The sequence below is a fragment of the Aquarana catesbeiana genome, linkage group LG03 (assembly GCF_042186555.1).
Source record: "Aquarana catesbeiana isolate 2022-GZ linkage group LG03, ASM4218655v1, whole genome shotgun sequence".
Taxonomy (NCBI): Eukaryota; Metazoa; Chordata; class Amphibia; order Anura; family Ranidae; genus Aquarana; species Aquarana catesbeiana.
In genome coordinates, this window is record NC_133326.1 from 735981023 (window position 1) to 735999300 (window position 18278).

Below are 18278 nucleotides of genomic sequence, written 5' to 3' on the forward strand. Positions count from 1 at the left end.
TACCAGGCCCTTCAGGTCTGGTATGGATATTAAGGGGAACCCCAGCCAAAATTTAAAAAAAAAATTGACGTGGGGTTCCCCCTAAATTCCATACCAGACCCTTCAGGTCTGGTATGGATTTTAAGGGGAACCCCGCGCCAAAAAAAAAAAAAAAAAACGGCGTGGGGTCCCCCCTAAAAATCCATACCAGACCCTTATCCGAGCACGCAACCTGGCAGGCCGCAGGAAAAGAGGGGGGGACGAGAGTGCGGCCCCCCCCCTCCTGAACCGTACCAGGCCACATGCCCTCAACATTGGGAGGGTGCTTTGGGGTAGCCCCCCAAAACACCTTGTCCCCATGTTGATGAGGACAAGGGCCTCATCCTCACAACCGTGGCCGGTGGTTGTGGGGGTCTGCGGGCGGGGGGCTTATCAGAATCTGGAAGCCCCCTTTAACAAGGGGACCCCCAGATCCCGGCCCCCCCCCTGTGTGAAATGGTAAGGGGGTACTTACCCCTACCATTTCACTAAAAAACTGTCAAAAATGTTAAAAATGACAAGAGACAGTTTTTGACAATTCCTTTATTTAAATGCTTCTTCTTTCTTCCTTCATCTTCTTCTTCTTCTGGTTCTTCTGGCTCTTCTGGTTCTTCCTCTGGCGTTCTCGTCCAGCATCTTCTCCGCGGCGTCTTCTATCTTCTTCTCCTCGGGCCGCTCCGCACCCATGGCATGAGGGGAGGCTCCCGCTCTTCTCTTCATCTTCTTCTCTTCTTCATCTTCTTCTTCATCTTCTTCTTCATCTTCTTCTTCTTCTTCTCTTCTTCATGTCTTCTCCGGGCCGCTCCGCAGCCATGCTGTGGCATGGAGGGAGGCTCCCGCTGTGTGACGGCGTCTCTTCGTCTGACGGTTCTTAAATAATGGGGGGCGGGGCCACCCGGTGACCCCGCCCCCCTCTGACGCACGGTGACTTGACGGGACTTCCCTGTGACGTCACGGGGAATGCCACAGGGAAGTCCCGTCATGTCACCGTGCGTCAGAGGGGGGCGGGGTCACCGGGTGGCCCCGCCCCCCGTTATTTAAGAACCATCAGACGAAGAGACGCCGTCACACAGCGGGAGCCTCCCTCCATGCCACAGCATGGCTGCGGAGCGGCCCGGAGAAGACATGAAGAAGAGAAGAAGAAGAAGAAGATGAAGAAGAAGATGAAGAAGAAGATGAAGAAGAGAAGAAGATGAAGAGAAGAGCGGGAGCCTCCCCTCATGCCATGGGTGCGGAGCGGCCCGAGGAGAAGAAGATAGAAGACGCCGCGGAGAAGATGCTGGATGAGAACGCCGGAGGAAGAACCAGAAGAGCCAGAAGAACCAGAAGAAGAAGAAGATGAAGGAAGAAAGAAGAAGCATTTAAATAAAGGAATTGTCAAAAACTGTCTCTTGTCATTTTTAACATTTTTGACAGTTTTTTAGTGAAATGGTAGGGGTAAGTACCCCCTTACCATTTCACACAGGGGGGGGGCCGGGATCTGGGGGTCCCCTTGTTAAAGGGGGCTTCCAGATTCCGATAAGCCCCCGCCCGCAGACCCCCACAACCACCGGCCACGGTTGTGAGGATGAGGCCCTTGTCCTCATCAACATGGGGACAAGGTGTTTTGGGGGGCTACCCCAAAGCACCCTCCCAATGTTGAGGGCATGTGGCCTGGTACGGTTCAGGAGGGGGGGGGCCGCACTCTCGTCCCCTCCTCTTTTCCTGCGGCCTGCCAGGTTGCGTGCTCAGATAAGGGTCTGGTATGGATTTTTAGGGGGACCCCACGCCGTTTTTTTTTTTTTTTTTTTTTGGCGCGGGGTTCCCCTTAAAATCCATACCAGACCTGAAGGGTCTGGTATGGAATTTAGGGGGAACCCCACGTCAATTTTTTTTTTAAATTTTGGCTGGGGTTCCCCTTAATATCCATACCAGACCTGAAGGGCCTTGTATGGAATTTAGGGGGACCCCCACATCATTTTTTTTTTTTTTATTTTGGTTCGGGGTTCCCCTGTGGGGAATTCCCATGCCGTTTTTATCAATGAACTTCTATGTGTATTGTCGGCAATGCAATAGCCGCGGGTAGTTTTAAATGAGTTTTTTCCTTCCAAATGTCATTTTGCTGTCAGACTGTTCTAAACACAGGAAACATGCGCCCCTTTACAGGCATACTATAGACACCCCCCAGGTACGAAATTTAAAGGGATATTACACTTTTATTGTTTGACTTTAAGCATTAATAAAATCACTGCTCCTGAAAAAACGTCCGTTTTTAAAACTTTTTTTTGCATTGATCCATGTCCCCTGGGGCAGGACCCGGGTCCCCAAACACTTTTTATGACAATAACTTGCATATAAGCCTTTAAAATTAGCACTTTTGATTTCTCCCATAGACTTTTAAAGGGTGTTCCGCGGCATTCGAATTTGCCGCGAACACCCCAAATTGTTCGCTGTTCGGTGAACTTGCGAACAGCCAATGTTCGAGTAGAACATGAGTTCGACTCGAACTCGAAGCTCATCCCTATTCTAAACACAGGATACATGCGCCCCTTTACAGACACACTATAGACACCCCCCAGGTACGAAATTTAAAGGGATATTACACTTTTATTGTTTGACTTTAAGCATTATTAAAATCACTGCTCCTGAAAAAACGTCCGTTTTTAAAACTTTTTTTTGCATTGATCCATGTCCCCTGGGGCAGGACCCAGGTCCCCAAACACTTTTTATGACAATAACTTGCATATAAGCCTTTAAAATTAGCACTTTTAATTTCCCCCATAGACTTTCAAAGGGTGTTCCGCGGCATTCGAATTTGCCGCGAACACCCCAAAATGTTCGCTGTTCGGCGAACTTGCGAACAGCCAATGTTCGAGTCCAACATGAGTTCGACACGAACTCGAAGCTCATCCCTAATAGGAAAGCATCTAACATTAAGGGAAAGATTGCCCCAAGCAAATTCAAAAAGAAAACAAATACGTCATCTTCACTCCAACTCTTTTTTATGATTGGGATGTATTAATGCCGCAAACCCCTTTGCCTTACATGCAGTTTTGTACTACATGGTCAAAAAACATTCACAATTAAAAATAAAACATACAAAATTTTGGAATTCTACACCTGTTCTACAGACCATGTAGTATACTGCCTGACCTGCCCCTAAGGCCTCCACTATGTAGGTCGAACTATACGCCCCCTACGCCAGCATTTTGGAGAGCACCGCCGATTCATCAAGGCCCGGAAAGACCACCATAGCGTCCCACGACATTTCACCCAACATCATCCTAAATCCACCGTAGGCCTAAAAGTATGTATCATCTAATCTATACCAGCCACTCTCCCTGCGGCAGAGAGATTTAAACGTCTCTGCCAACAGGAGACTTATTGGATATACGCTCTTGACGTACTTTCACCTGGAGGTATTAATGAAGAATTGGAAATTAGCACCTTACTCTAGATTATACTACATTTAACATACAGACTGATATTATGGTGTCTATTCGTTATCCACTACTAGTATACTATCCACCTTTAACCTCCTAACTTTATCTTGTGTAAGTTATATGATCTACTACAGTAAGTTTTATGATCTACTACATTTAGTTGTTCATTTATCATTCATCCTTTCTTATTATCATATCCATACATCATGGTGTTTGCCTACATGTACATATCTGCCATCTGTCACAATCAAATATGATCTATTATTGACAACTATAGGCACAATCTGTACTATTTGTAGAGCATCCATTACATATTATTACCTATTCCTATAAGTTAATTACTTATAGTAGATTTGTGACCTTATTTGCGGGTGTGTAAATGCCCGGCCGCCCCTGTAACACACTCGCATACTTATTTACAGTCTATTATTATCTATTATTATCTATTATCGTCAGAGTATTGCTACAGGCATAATTTGTACTATTTGCATAAGCATCCACCACCTCCTATTACCCTTCTGTAGTTTATAGACGCCCAGCCGCCCCTGTAACACTTCTATATACTAGTACACAGTTGAGTAATACCTCTCACTATGAGATTATTGCTACAGGCATAATTTGCACAATTCCTACAACTTGTATAAGCATCCACTATTTTCCTCTATCTGTCTTTAGTGTATAGACGCCCGGCTGCCCTTGTAACACACCTATACACTTATTCATAGTAAAGTAATATTCAGCATTGTTTTATCATTGTTACAGACACAATCAGTATACAACATCCACTATATACTATTGCTTATTCCTTTTTTTTTTCTCACCTTACAACATATTAATTACTTAATTTGCATGTGTACAGACGCCTGGCCGCCCCTGTAACACAGGTGTATAGCTCCCCAGCCGAACTTGTAACACGGCTACATATTTATTCATTGTTAATTCAACATTAGACTTACGACCTTATTTGCATGTGTACAAACGCCCGGCTGTCTTTGTAACACATGCATATAGACACCCGGCCAACCATGTAACACACCTGTATATTGATTCAATGTCAACCTTACATTTGTATATTTATTTATTATTGTTAATTTAACCACTGCCACCTGTGCCCTGTACCCCTGTGGTAAATTCCTTCAGGACTTCATTGTATATAGCACTGACGTTAATTATCCAATTTGGGGGTGCACGGTCGTCTTGGCCGTCCTCGTAATACATCTGTCACTTCCCTTATCATTGTGTATTCAACATCTGCCCACACTCCTCCCCTTACTCCTCCCCTCACCATTCATAAGCCAGTTTGAGGAGTATGGGCATAGGTCTGACGAAGGTGCTGCACATGCTCCGAAATGCGTTATCCGCCCCCTTCTCTACACTGACATCATCAGCCTTGTGTGTCCCGCAGTGAATGCAGACTTCCCTGCTGCCTCCTCTTTCCAACACACATAAGAACACTTTACAGCTGCTGGACAGCTCTACACTGCTCTCTACCACCATGCTGAGGAGGGACACATGCCACAGATGAGGACTCCTGATTTCTTGTAAGTGCTTCTAACCCTTTGTGCACTTTATTACATGTTGCATACTGCACTTAGAGGCGCCTTTCTTTTCCTTTTTTTATATCTTCAGAGTTGCTTCTCCTCTAACCAAAGTGCTGCCAGAAGTGCCACCTCATAACCACCATCCCTCTGACCAGCTACCCACCTCCACCAGAGCGCCCTTATCTCCTCTCAAATTTTTATTTTTTAACAGCATGACTGTGATGTGCCCATTAGTCATGCCATCCCTGAGCTCATCCTCTCCTTTTCTTCTACTCCGGGACTCTCTTTCCATATGGTATCTAGTGAGTTAGAAACACAGAAAAGTGACATCAGAAAAAGACAGTAGTCCATCCAGTCTGCCCATATTTTTTTTTTTTTTTGTTTGTTTTTTTGCTTTTGTTTTGTTAAATTTATTGTCTGACTATAGATCTATGTTTAAAAACTTCAATACAGGGCACTTATACACCTTCCTGCCCGGACCAATTTTCAGCTTTCAGCGCTGTCGCAGTATGAATGACAATTGCGCGGTCATACAACACTGTACCCAAAATAAATTTTTATCATTTTGTTCCCACAAATAGAGCTTTCTTTTGGTGGTATTTGATCACCTCTGCAGATTTTATTTTTTGCGAAACAAATAAAAAAAGACAGAAAATTTTGAAAAAAAAAATTTGCTTTTGTTTCTGTTAAAATTTTTCTGTAAATAAGTACGTTTTCTTTTTCACTGATGGGCACTGATAAGGCAGCACCGATGGGGTGGCACCAATGAGCGGGCACTGACGGGCACAGACAATGGGCACTGATATGCGGCACTGATGGGCAATGGTAGGCGGCACTGATGGGTGGCACAGATATGCAGCACTGATGGGCATTGATAGGCGGCACTGATGGGCACTCATGGGTGGCACTGGTGGGCACTGATAGGCAACACTGATGGGCACTGAAAGGCTGCAAAGATGGGTTCTTATGGGTGGCACTGATGGGCACTGATAGACGGCACTACTGGGCACTGATGGGCACTGATAGGCGGCACTGATGGGCACTGATATGTGGCTCTGATGGGCACTGATACATGGCACTGATACGCGCCACTGATAGGCATCCCTGGTGGCACTGGCAGGTATTGTGAGTGGGCATTGATTGGCAGATGCCTGGGCACTGATTAGTATTTCCCTGAAGGTCTAGGGGGCATACCTGGTGGTCCAGTGTGGATGGCTTCCCTGGTGGTCCTGGGCGGCTTTCCTGGTGGTCCTGGGTAGGATCCGAGGGGGGGCTGTGCTGATAAACAATCAGCAGAGACCCCCCTGTCAGGAGAACAGCCGATCAGCTCTCCTCTACTCGCGTCTGTCAGACGCGAGTGAGGAAAAGCCGATCACCGGCTCTTCCTATTTACATCGTGATCAGCCGTGATTGGACACAGTTGATCACATGGTAAAGAGTCTCCATCAGAGACTCTTTACCTAGATCGGTGTTGCGGGGTGTCAGACTGACACCCCGCAACAACGATCGCCGCAGCGACTTAATATCCTGTCATATGACATCCAGTCGGGATATTGAAATCACTTTGCCACCATTATTCTGCTATATGGCGGGCGGCAAGTGGTTAATAAAATTAAAAAAGCTGCGCTAGGATATTGGCTGTATATGTCCACAAAAATGATATGGGAGCAAGAAAGATCCTTTAAAATGTTTGTACCCTTAATATCACCGCAGTGCTCACACACAAATATAAAAAGTGCCCGACCACCGTAGCTGTAGATTCTGCTTACCAGACAGCAAGCTTAAAAGGCAGATGGCTATAACCCAGCCTAGGCCTCTAAGCTTGCAGATGACCACAACAGGAATGTTCCTCTGAGGCTCAGAGGAACACACAGGGGTTTCTTCAGAATAACAAAAGTACCCAATTGAGTGAATGAACACTATAGCGGGACAGAGGGAGAGATCTGCAGTGTTTGAATCACCATTCCTAGATACCCAACACATTGCTTCCCTGATGGGGACAAGGGTCTCTTCCCCACAACTGTGGGCTGTGGATGGGGGGCTTATCGGAATCTGGAAGCCCCCTTCAACAAGGGTTTCCCAGATCCCAGCCCCCCCTCTATATGAATGAGTATCCGGTAAATCATACCCCTATCCATTCATCAAAAAAGTGTCAAAGTAATAAACACAAGAGACAAGTGTTTGACACTTCCTTTATTAAAAAATAAAAGATAAGAAAAACATTGTCGCTTGATGTAAATCCATTGTCAATCATGTCGCCCACCGGACCTGAAAGATTTTTTTTTAAAAAGCTCCACCTTCTGGGACGGTCGGGTCGCCTGCAGAATGCCTCCTCTGCAATTTGACATTTCTTCTATAGGTAAGGGGTGGGGCCACCTGGCTACATCACCCAGTGGAACCGCCTCTTCTAATGTCATTGACTGTGCATGCTGGGCCGGTAATGTCACAAGAGGGCGGGGCCACCAGGTGATATTGCCAGATGGCCCTGCCCTTATTTATATAAGAACTGTCAAAGCGCAGCGGAGGCATTCAGCGGGCAACCGCCCTAGAAGGCGGATCGTTTAAAAAAAAATCTGTCGGGTCCGGCGGGCGGCATGATTGATGATGGATTTACATCAAGGGACCCCCACAACCCGCAGACCCCCATAACCACAGCCCACTGTTGTGGGGAAGAGACCCTTGACATGGGGACAAGGTGCTTTGGGGTGGAGTGGCAAAGCGCCCTCTGTCCCAAATCCCCCACCCCCATGTTGAGGACATGAGGCCTGGTATGATTCAGGAGGCAGGGCTGCTTGATCATCCCCCCTTTCCTAACCTGCCAGGCTGCATGTCTGGATATGGGCCAAGTACGGTTGTTAAGGACGCCGCGGCCGGCTTCCCAGACGTTCGCCCAACACTTGCGAGATGCTTACGTTAACTAACCGCATGATGGCATGCAAGTTTATAACAAGAATTTCTTCATGAATTGCACTTTTTTCTAACGTTGCGAGATATATTGCAGCATACTCGGATGTGGTAACATATCGCTTAGTGGATTGTGCCCTGTGTCTTGTGCCTAGTAGCCAGGAGTTTCCCCGATTTGTTGTTATGGGCCCAATAGCGGATCTTTAGGGACGGAAGTTATTTATCATGCTAGTGGACCATCAACCACTTGAGTTCAGTACGGAGTTTATTCATAAAAGCGACCACAATAATGTCTGGGGAGATTTTGTTTTTGACTTCCAGATTGTAAATATTAGTAAAAAGTTTGGGGCCCCATCAAATGGGTCATGTTGGTCGATGACATCACAAGGGGATGGGGCCACCTTGTGATGTCATTTGGTGGCCCCGCCCCTTAGGTATTAAGGAATTGTCAGATGGCGGAGCCTCTTCTTTTTTTTTGTATGGCGTGATTGACGCTGGATCTACACCGGGGAGCTTTATTTTTGTTTTTTGTTTTGTTTTTAATAAAGGAATTGTCAAAAACTGTCTCTGTGTTTTCATTTATTTTTAACACTTTTTTGGTGAATGAGTGGGGGGTACAATGTACACTTACTCATTCACATGGGGGGGTCAGAATCAGGGGGCCCTCTTTTAAAAGGGGCTTCATATTCTGATAAGCCCCCTGCCCACAGACCCCCACAACCACCAGCCAGTGGCCTGGTATGGTTTGGGGGAGGGTGCTCGCTTGTCCCTCCCCTTTCCTGAACTGCTAGTTTGCATGCTCAGATAAGGGTCTGGTATAGATTGGGGGGACCCCACGCTGTTTCTTTTAAGTTTTAATTGCTGGCATTGTTTTGTTTACATTCAGCTGTCAGCGGGGAATTCTGCTGACAGCTGATGAGTCATCGGTTGTTAAGAATGTGGCAGCCACCTGCTCCTTAGCAGACACAATGCAAACAAAAAACACATTAAAAAAATGCATCAAAAACACGTGTTCAAAAATGCAACCACATAGATGTGAACTGAGCCTTAGATCCCATACACACTATTAGATTTTCTGCAGATTTTTGTCTTCAGATTTACCAAAATCATATAATATGAGGTCAAACCTTAAGACCCTCACACTACATGGTTTTGGTAAATATGAGGACAAAAATCTGCAGAAAATCTACTAGTGTGTATGGGGCATACGTCTTGTAAAAGCTCCAGCCTATTACAGTGTCAAAAATATCTGGCTTGACAAACGATGGAAAACCCAGAGCAATCGGTATATATATATATATAATAACAAACTGTAATAATATAATGTATTTGTTATGACATGCTACACCTTTACATGTCCATATTGGACACAGTGTAATCTTCTATTGTTCTATACTTTCTTTTATTTCACTACTTACTCTGTTAATCTTTGATATGTTCTTTCCTTTGTTACCCTGATTACTTCCCTTACTGATAATCTGCTATGTATACATCACAACATGTTTGTCTGTAATTCCTTCATCTATAATATTCTTCTCATTGAGGTTTGTGAATATGGAAGCGATACACAAGAGACGTGTACTGAACGCTTTCCTTCTTCCTTCTCCTACATGACTTTCTTCTTATGTCACACTTTGTTACCGGACTCTTTTCTATTTCTTTTCCTGGACTTGTAAAAATGTCTAATAAATATCTAATATAAAAATAAATCCTCTTTATACCGGTGTTGTGTGAGGACCATTATAACACATTGTCTGCTGGATTAAATGTGTCCTTGTAACTAATTGCTCTGTATGCAAACTTTCCTTTCACAGTCGACTCTCAGAGTCTTTAGTTTTATAACATTTGTAACCTGTGGTACATTAGAAATTTATTCTTCATATCTCCTTCAGAAATCATATGAATATTTATCATTTAATATCAGAAAAACCTGACATATCAGTATACTGTACAGTATAGTCTGGGTTGAAGGACATACACAGATCCCACCCATTAAAGTGTACCTTACACCTTTCCCTGACAAAGTGGCCACTAAAGAGCCACACAATGTGGTGTTTGTGTTTTAACCTGTTTTTATGATGAATAAATACCGACCTTCCTGAAGAATCCTCTTGGAAGCATCTTTTTAGTAAATGGAGGTCTCTGCTGACCAAACATGGCTTCCATTTTGGGGCATTCTCCTTTTTATCACCTGACCTCTCTGTAGACATCTTACTGGCTGATACTTTTGATACTTTGGTGCAGATTAGTACCAGTCTTGGCTATGAATTATTATAATTTATTATTATTATACGGGATTTATATAGCGCCGACAGTTTACGCAGCGCTTTACAACATTAGGGCAGACAGTACAAGTACAATACAATTCAATACAGGAGGAATCAGAGGGCCCTGCTCGTTAGAGCTTACAATCTAGGAGGGAGGGTCCAGTTATACAAAAGGGTAATAGCTGTGGGGGATGAGCTAATGGAGAAAATAGTGCAGTTGTTAGATGGAGGCAGGATAGGCTTCTCTGAAGAGGAAAGTTTTCAGGGATCGCCTAAAAGTGGATACATTTGGAGACAGTCTGACAGATTGGGGTACGGAATTCCAGAGGATGGGCGAGGCTCGGGAGAAGTTCTGGAGGCGGTCATGGGAGGAGGTGATGAGGGAGCTAGAGAGCAGGAGGTCTTGGGAGGAACGGAGATGGCGATTAGGTTGGTATTTGGAGACTAGTTTAGTGATGTAGCTGGGGGCAGAGTTGTGGATGGCTTTGTAACTTATTGTTAGTATTTTGAATTTAATTTGTTGGGCGAGTGGCAGCCAATGGAGGGATTGGCAGAGAGGGGTAGCAGACACTGAGCGGTTTGTAAGGTGGATGAGTCTGGCAGCAGCATTCATGATGGACTGAAGGGGGGATAGTCTGTTTAAAGGTAAGCCAATGAGGAGTGAGTTGCAGTAGTCAAGGTGAGATATAACCAGGGAGTGAATCAGGAGCTTTGTGGTTTCGTTGGCTAGAAAGGGATGCAGTTTCGAGATGTTGCGGAGGTTGAGGCGGCAAGCTATGGAAAGTGATTGCATGTGGGGCTGAAAGGAGAGTTCAGAGTCCAGGATAACACCTAGCACCCTGACATGTGGGGGATGAGTGGATGGTTTTGCCATTGCTCTTGACAGAGAAGTCAGGGGAAGAGGCACGTGGGGGAGGAAATATTATAAGCTCGGTTTTGGACAAGTTGAGTTTGAGGAAGTGGTGTGACATCCATACAGATACGTCTGTTAGTAAGTTAGTGATGCGTGAGGAGACTGATGGAGTGAGTTGAGGGGTGGAGAGATAGATTTGGGTGTCGTCAGCATAGAAATGATATTGAAAGCTGTTAGAGGCTATCAGCTGACTCAGGCAAGAGGTGTAGATTGAAAATAAAAGAGGTCCAAGAACAGAACCTTGGGGACCCCGACAGAGAAGGGAAGAGGAGTGGAGGAAGTAGAATTGTAAGTGACACTGAAGGTGCGTTGGGATAGGTAGGATGAGAGCCACTGAAGAGCACAGTCACGCAGACCGAGGGAGTAAAGTTTTTTGAGGAGGAGGGTTGGTCAACCGTGTCAAAGGCAGCTGAAAGATCCAGAAGTAGGAGTACAGAATAGTGTCCGTTGGTTTTTGCAGTTAGTAGGTCATTTGTGAGTTTTAAAAGAGCAGTTTCTGTGGAGTGTTGAGGGCGAAATCCAGATTGAAGGGGATCAAGAAGGTTGTTTTTAATGAGGTGGTCACTCAGTTGGTTGTAAACCAGGCGTTCAAGGAGTTTAGAGGAAAAGGGGAGCAAGGAGATAGGGCGTAGGTTGTTAAGATTGGTAGGGTCCAAGGATGGCTTTTTAAGTATGGGGGTGACCAGTGCATGTTTTAGAGCATTGGGGAAGATGCCAGAGGTGAGGGAGAGATTGAAGATGTGGGTTAGAGAGTGTAGGATGGAGTCAGAGGGTGACCGTAGCATATGAGATGGAATAGGGTCCAGGGGACAGGTGGTTAGGTGGGCGATAGAAAGGAGTTTAGCAACTTCGTCTGTAGTAGCAGATTTGAATAGGGGGAGTGTCAGTTGTACCTGTTGACATGGGGTCTTAGCTGGGGTAGATACCTGTAGAATGGAGATTTCATCACGGTTTGTATCAATCTTGTTTTTGAAGTGATTAGCGATTTCCTGGGCAGTGAGCAAGTCAGTGGGTGGAGGCGGTGGAGGACAAAGTAGAGAGTTGAAGGTAGAGAAGAGTTTACGGGGATCGGATGAGAAGGTGTTGATAAGAGTTGTAAAATAAGTTTGCTTGGCAGTGTGGAGGAAAGAATAGTATATTTGGAGAGCAGATTTGTATTGGTTGAAGTCTTTGAGAGACTTAGTCTTGTGCCACAGACGCTCAAGAGCGCGACTACGTTTTTTGAGAATTTTAGTGTCATCTGTTTGCCAGGGTTGTAGGGGTCGAGGCCTGATTCTGCGTGTAGTGAGGGGAGTGAGCTTGTCCAGGGTGGAGGACAGAGATTTATTGTAGAGGGACGTGGCTTGGTTGGGGCAGGACAGGGGAGAGATTTTGTCATAGAGGTGGTCAGTAGCAGAATAGAGGAGAGAGGAGTAGAAGTTGCAAAAGTTTCTACGGGTGATGGTTAGGCGATTGAAGGGAAAGGTGGTGGAAGACAGGGGGAGAGAGAAACTAATAAGGTGATGGTCAGAGGGAGGAAAAGGATTGTTTGAGAAGTTGCATGGAGTGCATAGGTAGGAGAATACAAGGTCAAGGGTGTTGCCATCAGAGTGAGTAGAAGCCTGTACCCATTGCTTCTGGTCAAATGAAGAGGTTAAACTAAGAAGTTTAGAAGTAGCCGGAGTGTTTGTATTAGCAGGGATGTTAAATTCACCGAGAAGGATTGTGGGAATATCCGAAGAGAGAAAGTAGGGTAGCCAGGCAGAAAACTCATCAAGGAAAGTCGATAATGGTCCAGGGGGCCGGTAGATCACAGCAATTCTTAGGGAAGTAAGAGAGAATAGACGTATACAGTGGGCTTCGAATGATGAGAGGGGAAAAAGAGGGAGGAGGGTGAAAAACCTGGAAGGTGCTCTGGGGGGATAGGAGGAATCCCACTCCACCTCCCTTGTGTCTATTAGGCCTAGGGGGGTGAGTTCAGTGAAGGCCACCCTGGGAGAGGGAAGCAGGAGAAGGGGTGTCAGATTCGTGGAGCCAGGTTTCGGTGAGAACAAGTAGATTGAAGGAATTAGTGACAAAGAGGTCATGAACAGCAGTGAGTTTGTTGCAGACAGAGCGGGCGTTCCAGAGGGCGCAGGAGAGAGGGAGGCTGGTGTTGGGAAGAAGAGGAATGGAGACTAAATTGTGTAGATTGGGACTACTGGCAGAGGGTGTAGGGTGATGGGTGTGTTGGGCACAGTTAAATAAGGGAGCCCCAGGGTTTGGGGAAATATCTCCAGCGATTAGGAGAAGCAGAAGAGTAAGGGAGGTAATATGAGAATATGATTTGTATGAGGGTACATGCTTCAGTATCCTGGGGGGTATGTTAGCAAGTGGGCTTAGAGTTAGAAAGAGGTGATGAGTGCAGTAATAGGGGGAGGGGAGAAGTGAGGGTGATATGTACAGATTGTGTGGTGGAGCAGAGGGATGTAGAAAAGAGAGCTTGAGTGGAATGGAACAGATTTGTGGAGGGGACACCTAAAAGTCCAAGTCTGTATAAATTGTGGCCCTAAGCAGGGTAGGATTCATTTGTGACCCCTGAAATACCAATCAGATGAATGCCAGGATGAAGGTTCTGATTGATCCTCATAGATATGGGTTGTAAATGACAGAAATCCATCCAATTCTAATATTTTCTGAATGGACACCCAGTCAGCCAATTGTTATCCACAGGGAACAAAATCCTCCTTATTGGTTCCATTTATTGCACTACAAATTAGTTTATTATTGTTTGTGCTCCTTCCAGGTGATGTCATCTCGGGTCATCTCCTGATGTCATGGGGACCTCTTTCTCCTTATCCTCCTCCTCAGAAGGTATGACTGCTGATCCTGACAATCCTTTCCAATGTTTTCCTCCATCTCACATCTCCAGAGATTGGAATTAAATGAAAGGACAGGAGCTTTCATCAATTCCACCATCACATTCCCGTGTCTTCAGATTTTATTTATCATTGATGGAAATGATCTTCTGAGATAGTCCAGTGACCCATAATGACTGGAGGACCCCAAATTGTATGGATGTTTGTGTAGTGGTTGGGGAAATCCTTTGTCTATAATCCTAAGAAGAAAACAGCCCCGTGTCACATGACACATACTGCTGGGAGATTTGGGGGTAATCGGAGCTCTTAGTTCACACTGATCAGATACATCATTATTCAGGGGGGAAGGTTTTTTTAAAGGTTTTATATTTTTCTTTTAGTTTACTCTGAAACAATCAATAAACATGATGTTTAAAATGATCATCCCTACATATACCAACAATTCCAACAATCATTCTTAGTGACTTCAACATCCCTGTTAATCTTAACACTCCCACTACTTCTAAGCTGCTGAGCCTAACCTCCTCTTTTGACCTAAAACAATGGACAAGCGCTTCTACTCGCAACTACCTTGACCTCATATTCTCCTACCTATGCACTCCGCACAACCTCTCCAATATCCCTTTTCCTCTCTCTGATCACCACCTTATTAGTTTCACTCTCACCTTGTTTGCCTCCTCCTTGCCTTCCAACTACCAAACTATTACCCATAGAAACCTTAGCCATCCTAACCTTTCTCTTCTTTTTTCTGCTACAGATTGTCTCTACGAAAAAAATCTCATCCTTGTCCTGCCCCAACTTGGCCACTTCTGTCTACAACAGTTCACTGTCATCCACCCTGGATACCTTCGCCCCCCTCACTACGCACAGAGTCAGGCCCCGACCGCTACAACCCTGGCAGACAGACAATACCAGAAGCCTCAAAAAACGTAGCCATGCACTTGAGCATCTGTGGCATTAAAACTAAGTCACAGCAAGATTTTAGCCAATATAAATCTGCCCTCCAAAAATACCATTCCTGTCTGCACACTGCCAAACAGACCTACTTTATCACTCTCATTAACACCCTCTCACACAGTCCCCGTCAACTCTTTTCTACCTTTACCACTCTACTTCATCCTCCATTACCCCCACCCACTAACTTACTCACTTCCCAGGAGATTGCTAATCACTTCAAAAATAAGATTGAGACAATTAGTCTCGAGATCTCCGCTCTACAGATATCTCCCTCACTTTACACTCCTTGTCCTCCTGCACAATCAATACTTCCCTCTTTTAACCCAGCGACTATAGAAGAAGTCACTAAACTTTTTTCTAATGCCCACCTAACCTCTTGCCCCCTGAACCCTGTTCCTTCTCAAGTACTACAGTCACCATCTGACTCAATCTTACACTCCTTAACTCATATCTTCAACCTCTCACTCTCTACTGGCATATTCCCCAACCCTCTAAAACATGCGCTAGTCACTCCCATTCCAAAAAAGGCCTCAGACCCCACCAATCTTAACAACCTAAGACCCATCTCTTTAGTCCCTTTTGCCTCCAAACTCCTTGAATGTTTAGTCTACAACCGACTGAGCGACCACCTCATTGAGAATAACCTTCTTGATCCCCTTCAGTCTGGATTTCATCCACAGCACTCCACAGCACTCCTCCTAAAACTCACAAACGACTTACTAACAGCCAAAACCAATGGCCATTATTCTATACTGTAGTGATATGATATGTATAGTAGTATAATTATATTGTGGGTATGATAATTAATTAGTAAGTACTCTTCCGCAGCAACCCAATTCTTCCAGAGAGATGCACTTTATTGACTTCCAACACAGAACAAAGTCCAAAGTCCACAGATGACAAAAAATCCGACAGAGTATATAATTCAGAGTCCCATTTTCTCTAGATTTGCGCCTTCATAGTCATACACAGACAAGACTATACTGACCAACTGCCAGCTTGAATGTCCTCTCTGAAATACTAGTCTACTAGGAGGGAGTTTTTGCTAGGTCAACCCAAAATACTCTTTGATCTTATTGTTACCCCCTCAAGTCTAATTAACTTCTTCTATGGTCCTTTAAACAATGTACCCTTTGAAATGTTCAATTAGGTTTACAGACCATACCTCACACACCTAGGTAGACTTGCATAAGATCAACACATCAAAGGGTCTTCAACTGTCCCCTTGATATGTTAAAATTCAGTTGACTTGGACAAATCAACCATTGTCAATTGAATTCTGGCCTGGTCAATATTGACTGTATGTCTACATACATATAATAATATAATGTCCCACATAAATCGGTGAACATATTACAACATATACAACATATACTCTTACTCTTGGACCTTTCTGCTGCCTTTGATACAGTTGACCACCCCCTCCTCCTCAAAAAACTCAATTTGCTTGGTCTCCATGGCTGCACTCTCCGTTGGTTTGAATCTTACCTATCTCATCGCACCTTCAGTGTCACTTACAACTCCACTTCCTCTTCTCCAACTCCTCTTACTGTTGGGGTCCCCCAAGGTTCTGTCCTTGGACCTCTACTATTCTCGATCTACACGTCCTCCCTGGGTCAGCTGATAGCCTCCTATGGCTTCCACTACCATTTATAAGCTGATGACACCCAAATCTATCTCTCTGCCCCTCAGCTCACCCCATCAATCTCCTCACGCATCACTGATCTACTAACAGACATATCAGCCTGGATGTCAAACCACTTCCTCAAACTTAATCTATCTAACACTGAGCTCTTAATATTTCCTCCCCCACGTGCCCGCTCCCCTGACTTCTCTGTCAAGATCAATGGCACATCTATCAGTCCATCCCCACATGCCAGGGTGCTAGGAGTAATGTCAGGAAAGGTCCCTTCCGCTGGTAATATCGATCTTTTGGCGTGCAGTACTGAGGTCCACCAGCAGGTGTCTCCTGCCAGTTTGGAGCTGTCAGGAGAGCTTTTTCCTGCTGGTATTTTGTCATCTTTGGGCCGCAGTACTGGTGTCCACCAGCGGAGGGATACTGGCAGTATGGAGCAGGTATTATCCTCTGCAGACAGGCATCACCTGACTTTAATTAGCAGCTGTAGTATAAATACCTGGCAAGTGCACACACATCTAGCCTTGGTATTGTCCTTGAGCCCTGACCTGCAGCCTGCATCCTGTTACCCTGATCCTGAAAACCTGATTCCCGTACCTGAAACCTGATTCCTGGAACCTATTTATCCTGTTCCCTCTCTGTTTCCTGAACCCTGTATCTGACCCGTCCCTCCTGTGATCCATCCATTATCTCTTTGTCCTGCTTGTTACCCTTCCACAGCTGCTGACCTCCCGTTGACGACTCTGGCCTGGCTCTGTTAATGATCTTGGTATTTCCCTTACTTGTATATATTTGTTCTGTTATTATTATTACTATTTGTGGGGTTCTGTTTGGTATTGGTTGTTGTGCACTGAGTGATATTGGAGGTGGTTGTGTTATATTTATTCACCTATCCTTAATAAATCATTTATCTTTTCACTTATACACGTCTGGGATTCCTCTGTTGCAGTCCACACAGTTCTGGTCTTATCTGGTACATGACAGTTAACCTTAAACTCTGAACTGACCTTTCAGGCCCACATACAATCCTGTCCAAATCATGTCGCCATAGCCTCCAAAACATTTCCAGAATACGCCCCTTTTTAACTAATGACACCACCAAGCTTCTAATTCACTCCCTGGTCATCTCTCGCCTCGACTACTGCAACTCCCTCCTCATTGGATTACCTTTACATAGACTATCCCCTCTTCAGTCCATAATAAATGCCGCTGCAAGACTCATCCACCTTACCAACCATCCAGTGTCCTCCAACCCTCTCTGCCAATCCCTTCACTGGCTTCCACTCACCCAACGAATAAAATTCAAAGTACTAACAATAATTTACAAAGCCATCCATAACTCTGCCCCCAGCTACATCACTAACCTAGTCCCAAAATACCAACCAAGCCGCTCTCTTCGGTCATCCCAAGACCTCCTCCTCTCTATTTCCCTTGTCACCTCCTCCCATGCTTGCCTCCAGGATTTCTCTAGAGCTTCTCCCATCCTTTGGAACTCCCTACCCCAATCTGTCTGACTGTCCCCTAATCTATACATCCTTAGGCGATCCCTGAAAACCCTTCTCATCAAAGAAGCCTATTCTGCTTCTAACTAACACTGTTTTACTTCCTCCATCAGCTCATCCCCACACAGCTATTACCTTTTATATCAATTGACCCTTCCTTTTTCGATTGTAAGCTCTAACGAGCAGGGCCCTCTGATTCCTCTTGTACTAAATTGTAATGTAACTGTAATGTCTGCCCTCATGTTGTAAAGCGCTGCGCAAACTGTTGGTGCTATATAAAA

General features: G+C 45.0%; 1 protein-coding gene across 1 annotated transcript in view; it reads left to right on the forward strand.

The window, feature by feature from the left end:
- LOC141133858 (NACHT, LRR and PYD domains-containing protein 3-like) overlaps nucleotides 1–18278 on the forward strand; it is a 240287-nt gene that overhangs the window by 52634 nt on the left and 169375 nt on the right. The window contains exon 2 of the mRNA XM_073623441.1: nucleotides 13830–13897. Within this exon, the coding sequence (XP_073479542.1) occupies nucleotides 13861–13897 (37 nt within the window). The 5' untranslated portion in view covers nucleotides 13830–13860. The remainder of the gene's footprint in view (nucleotides 1–13829; nucleotides 13898–18278) is intronic.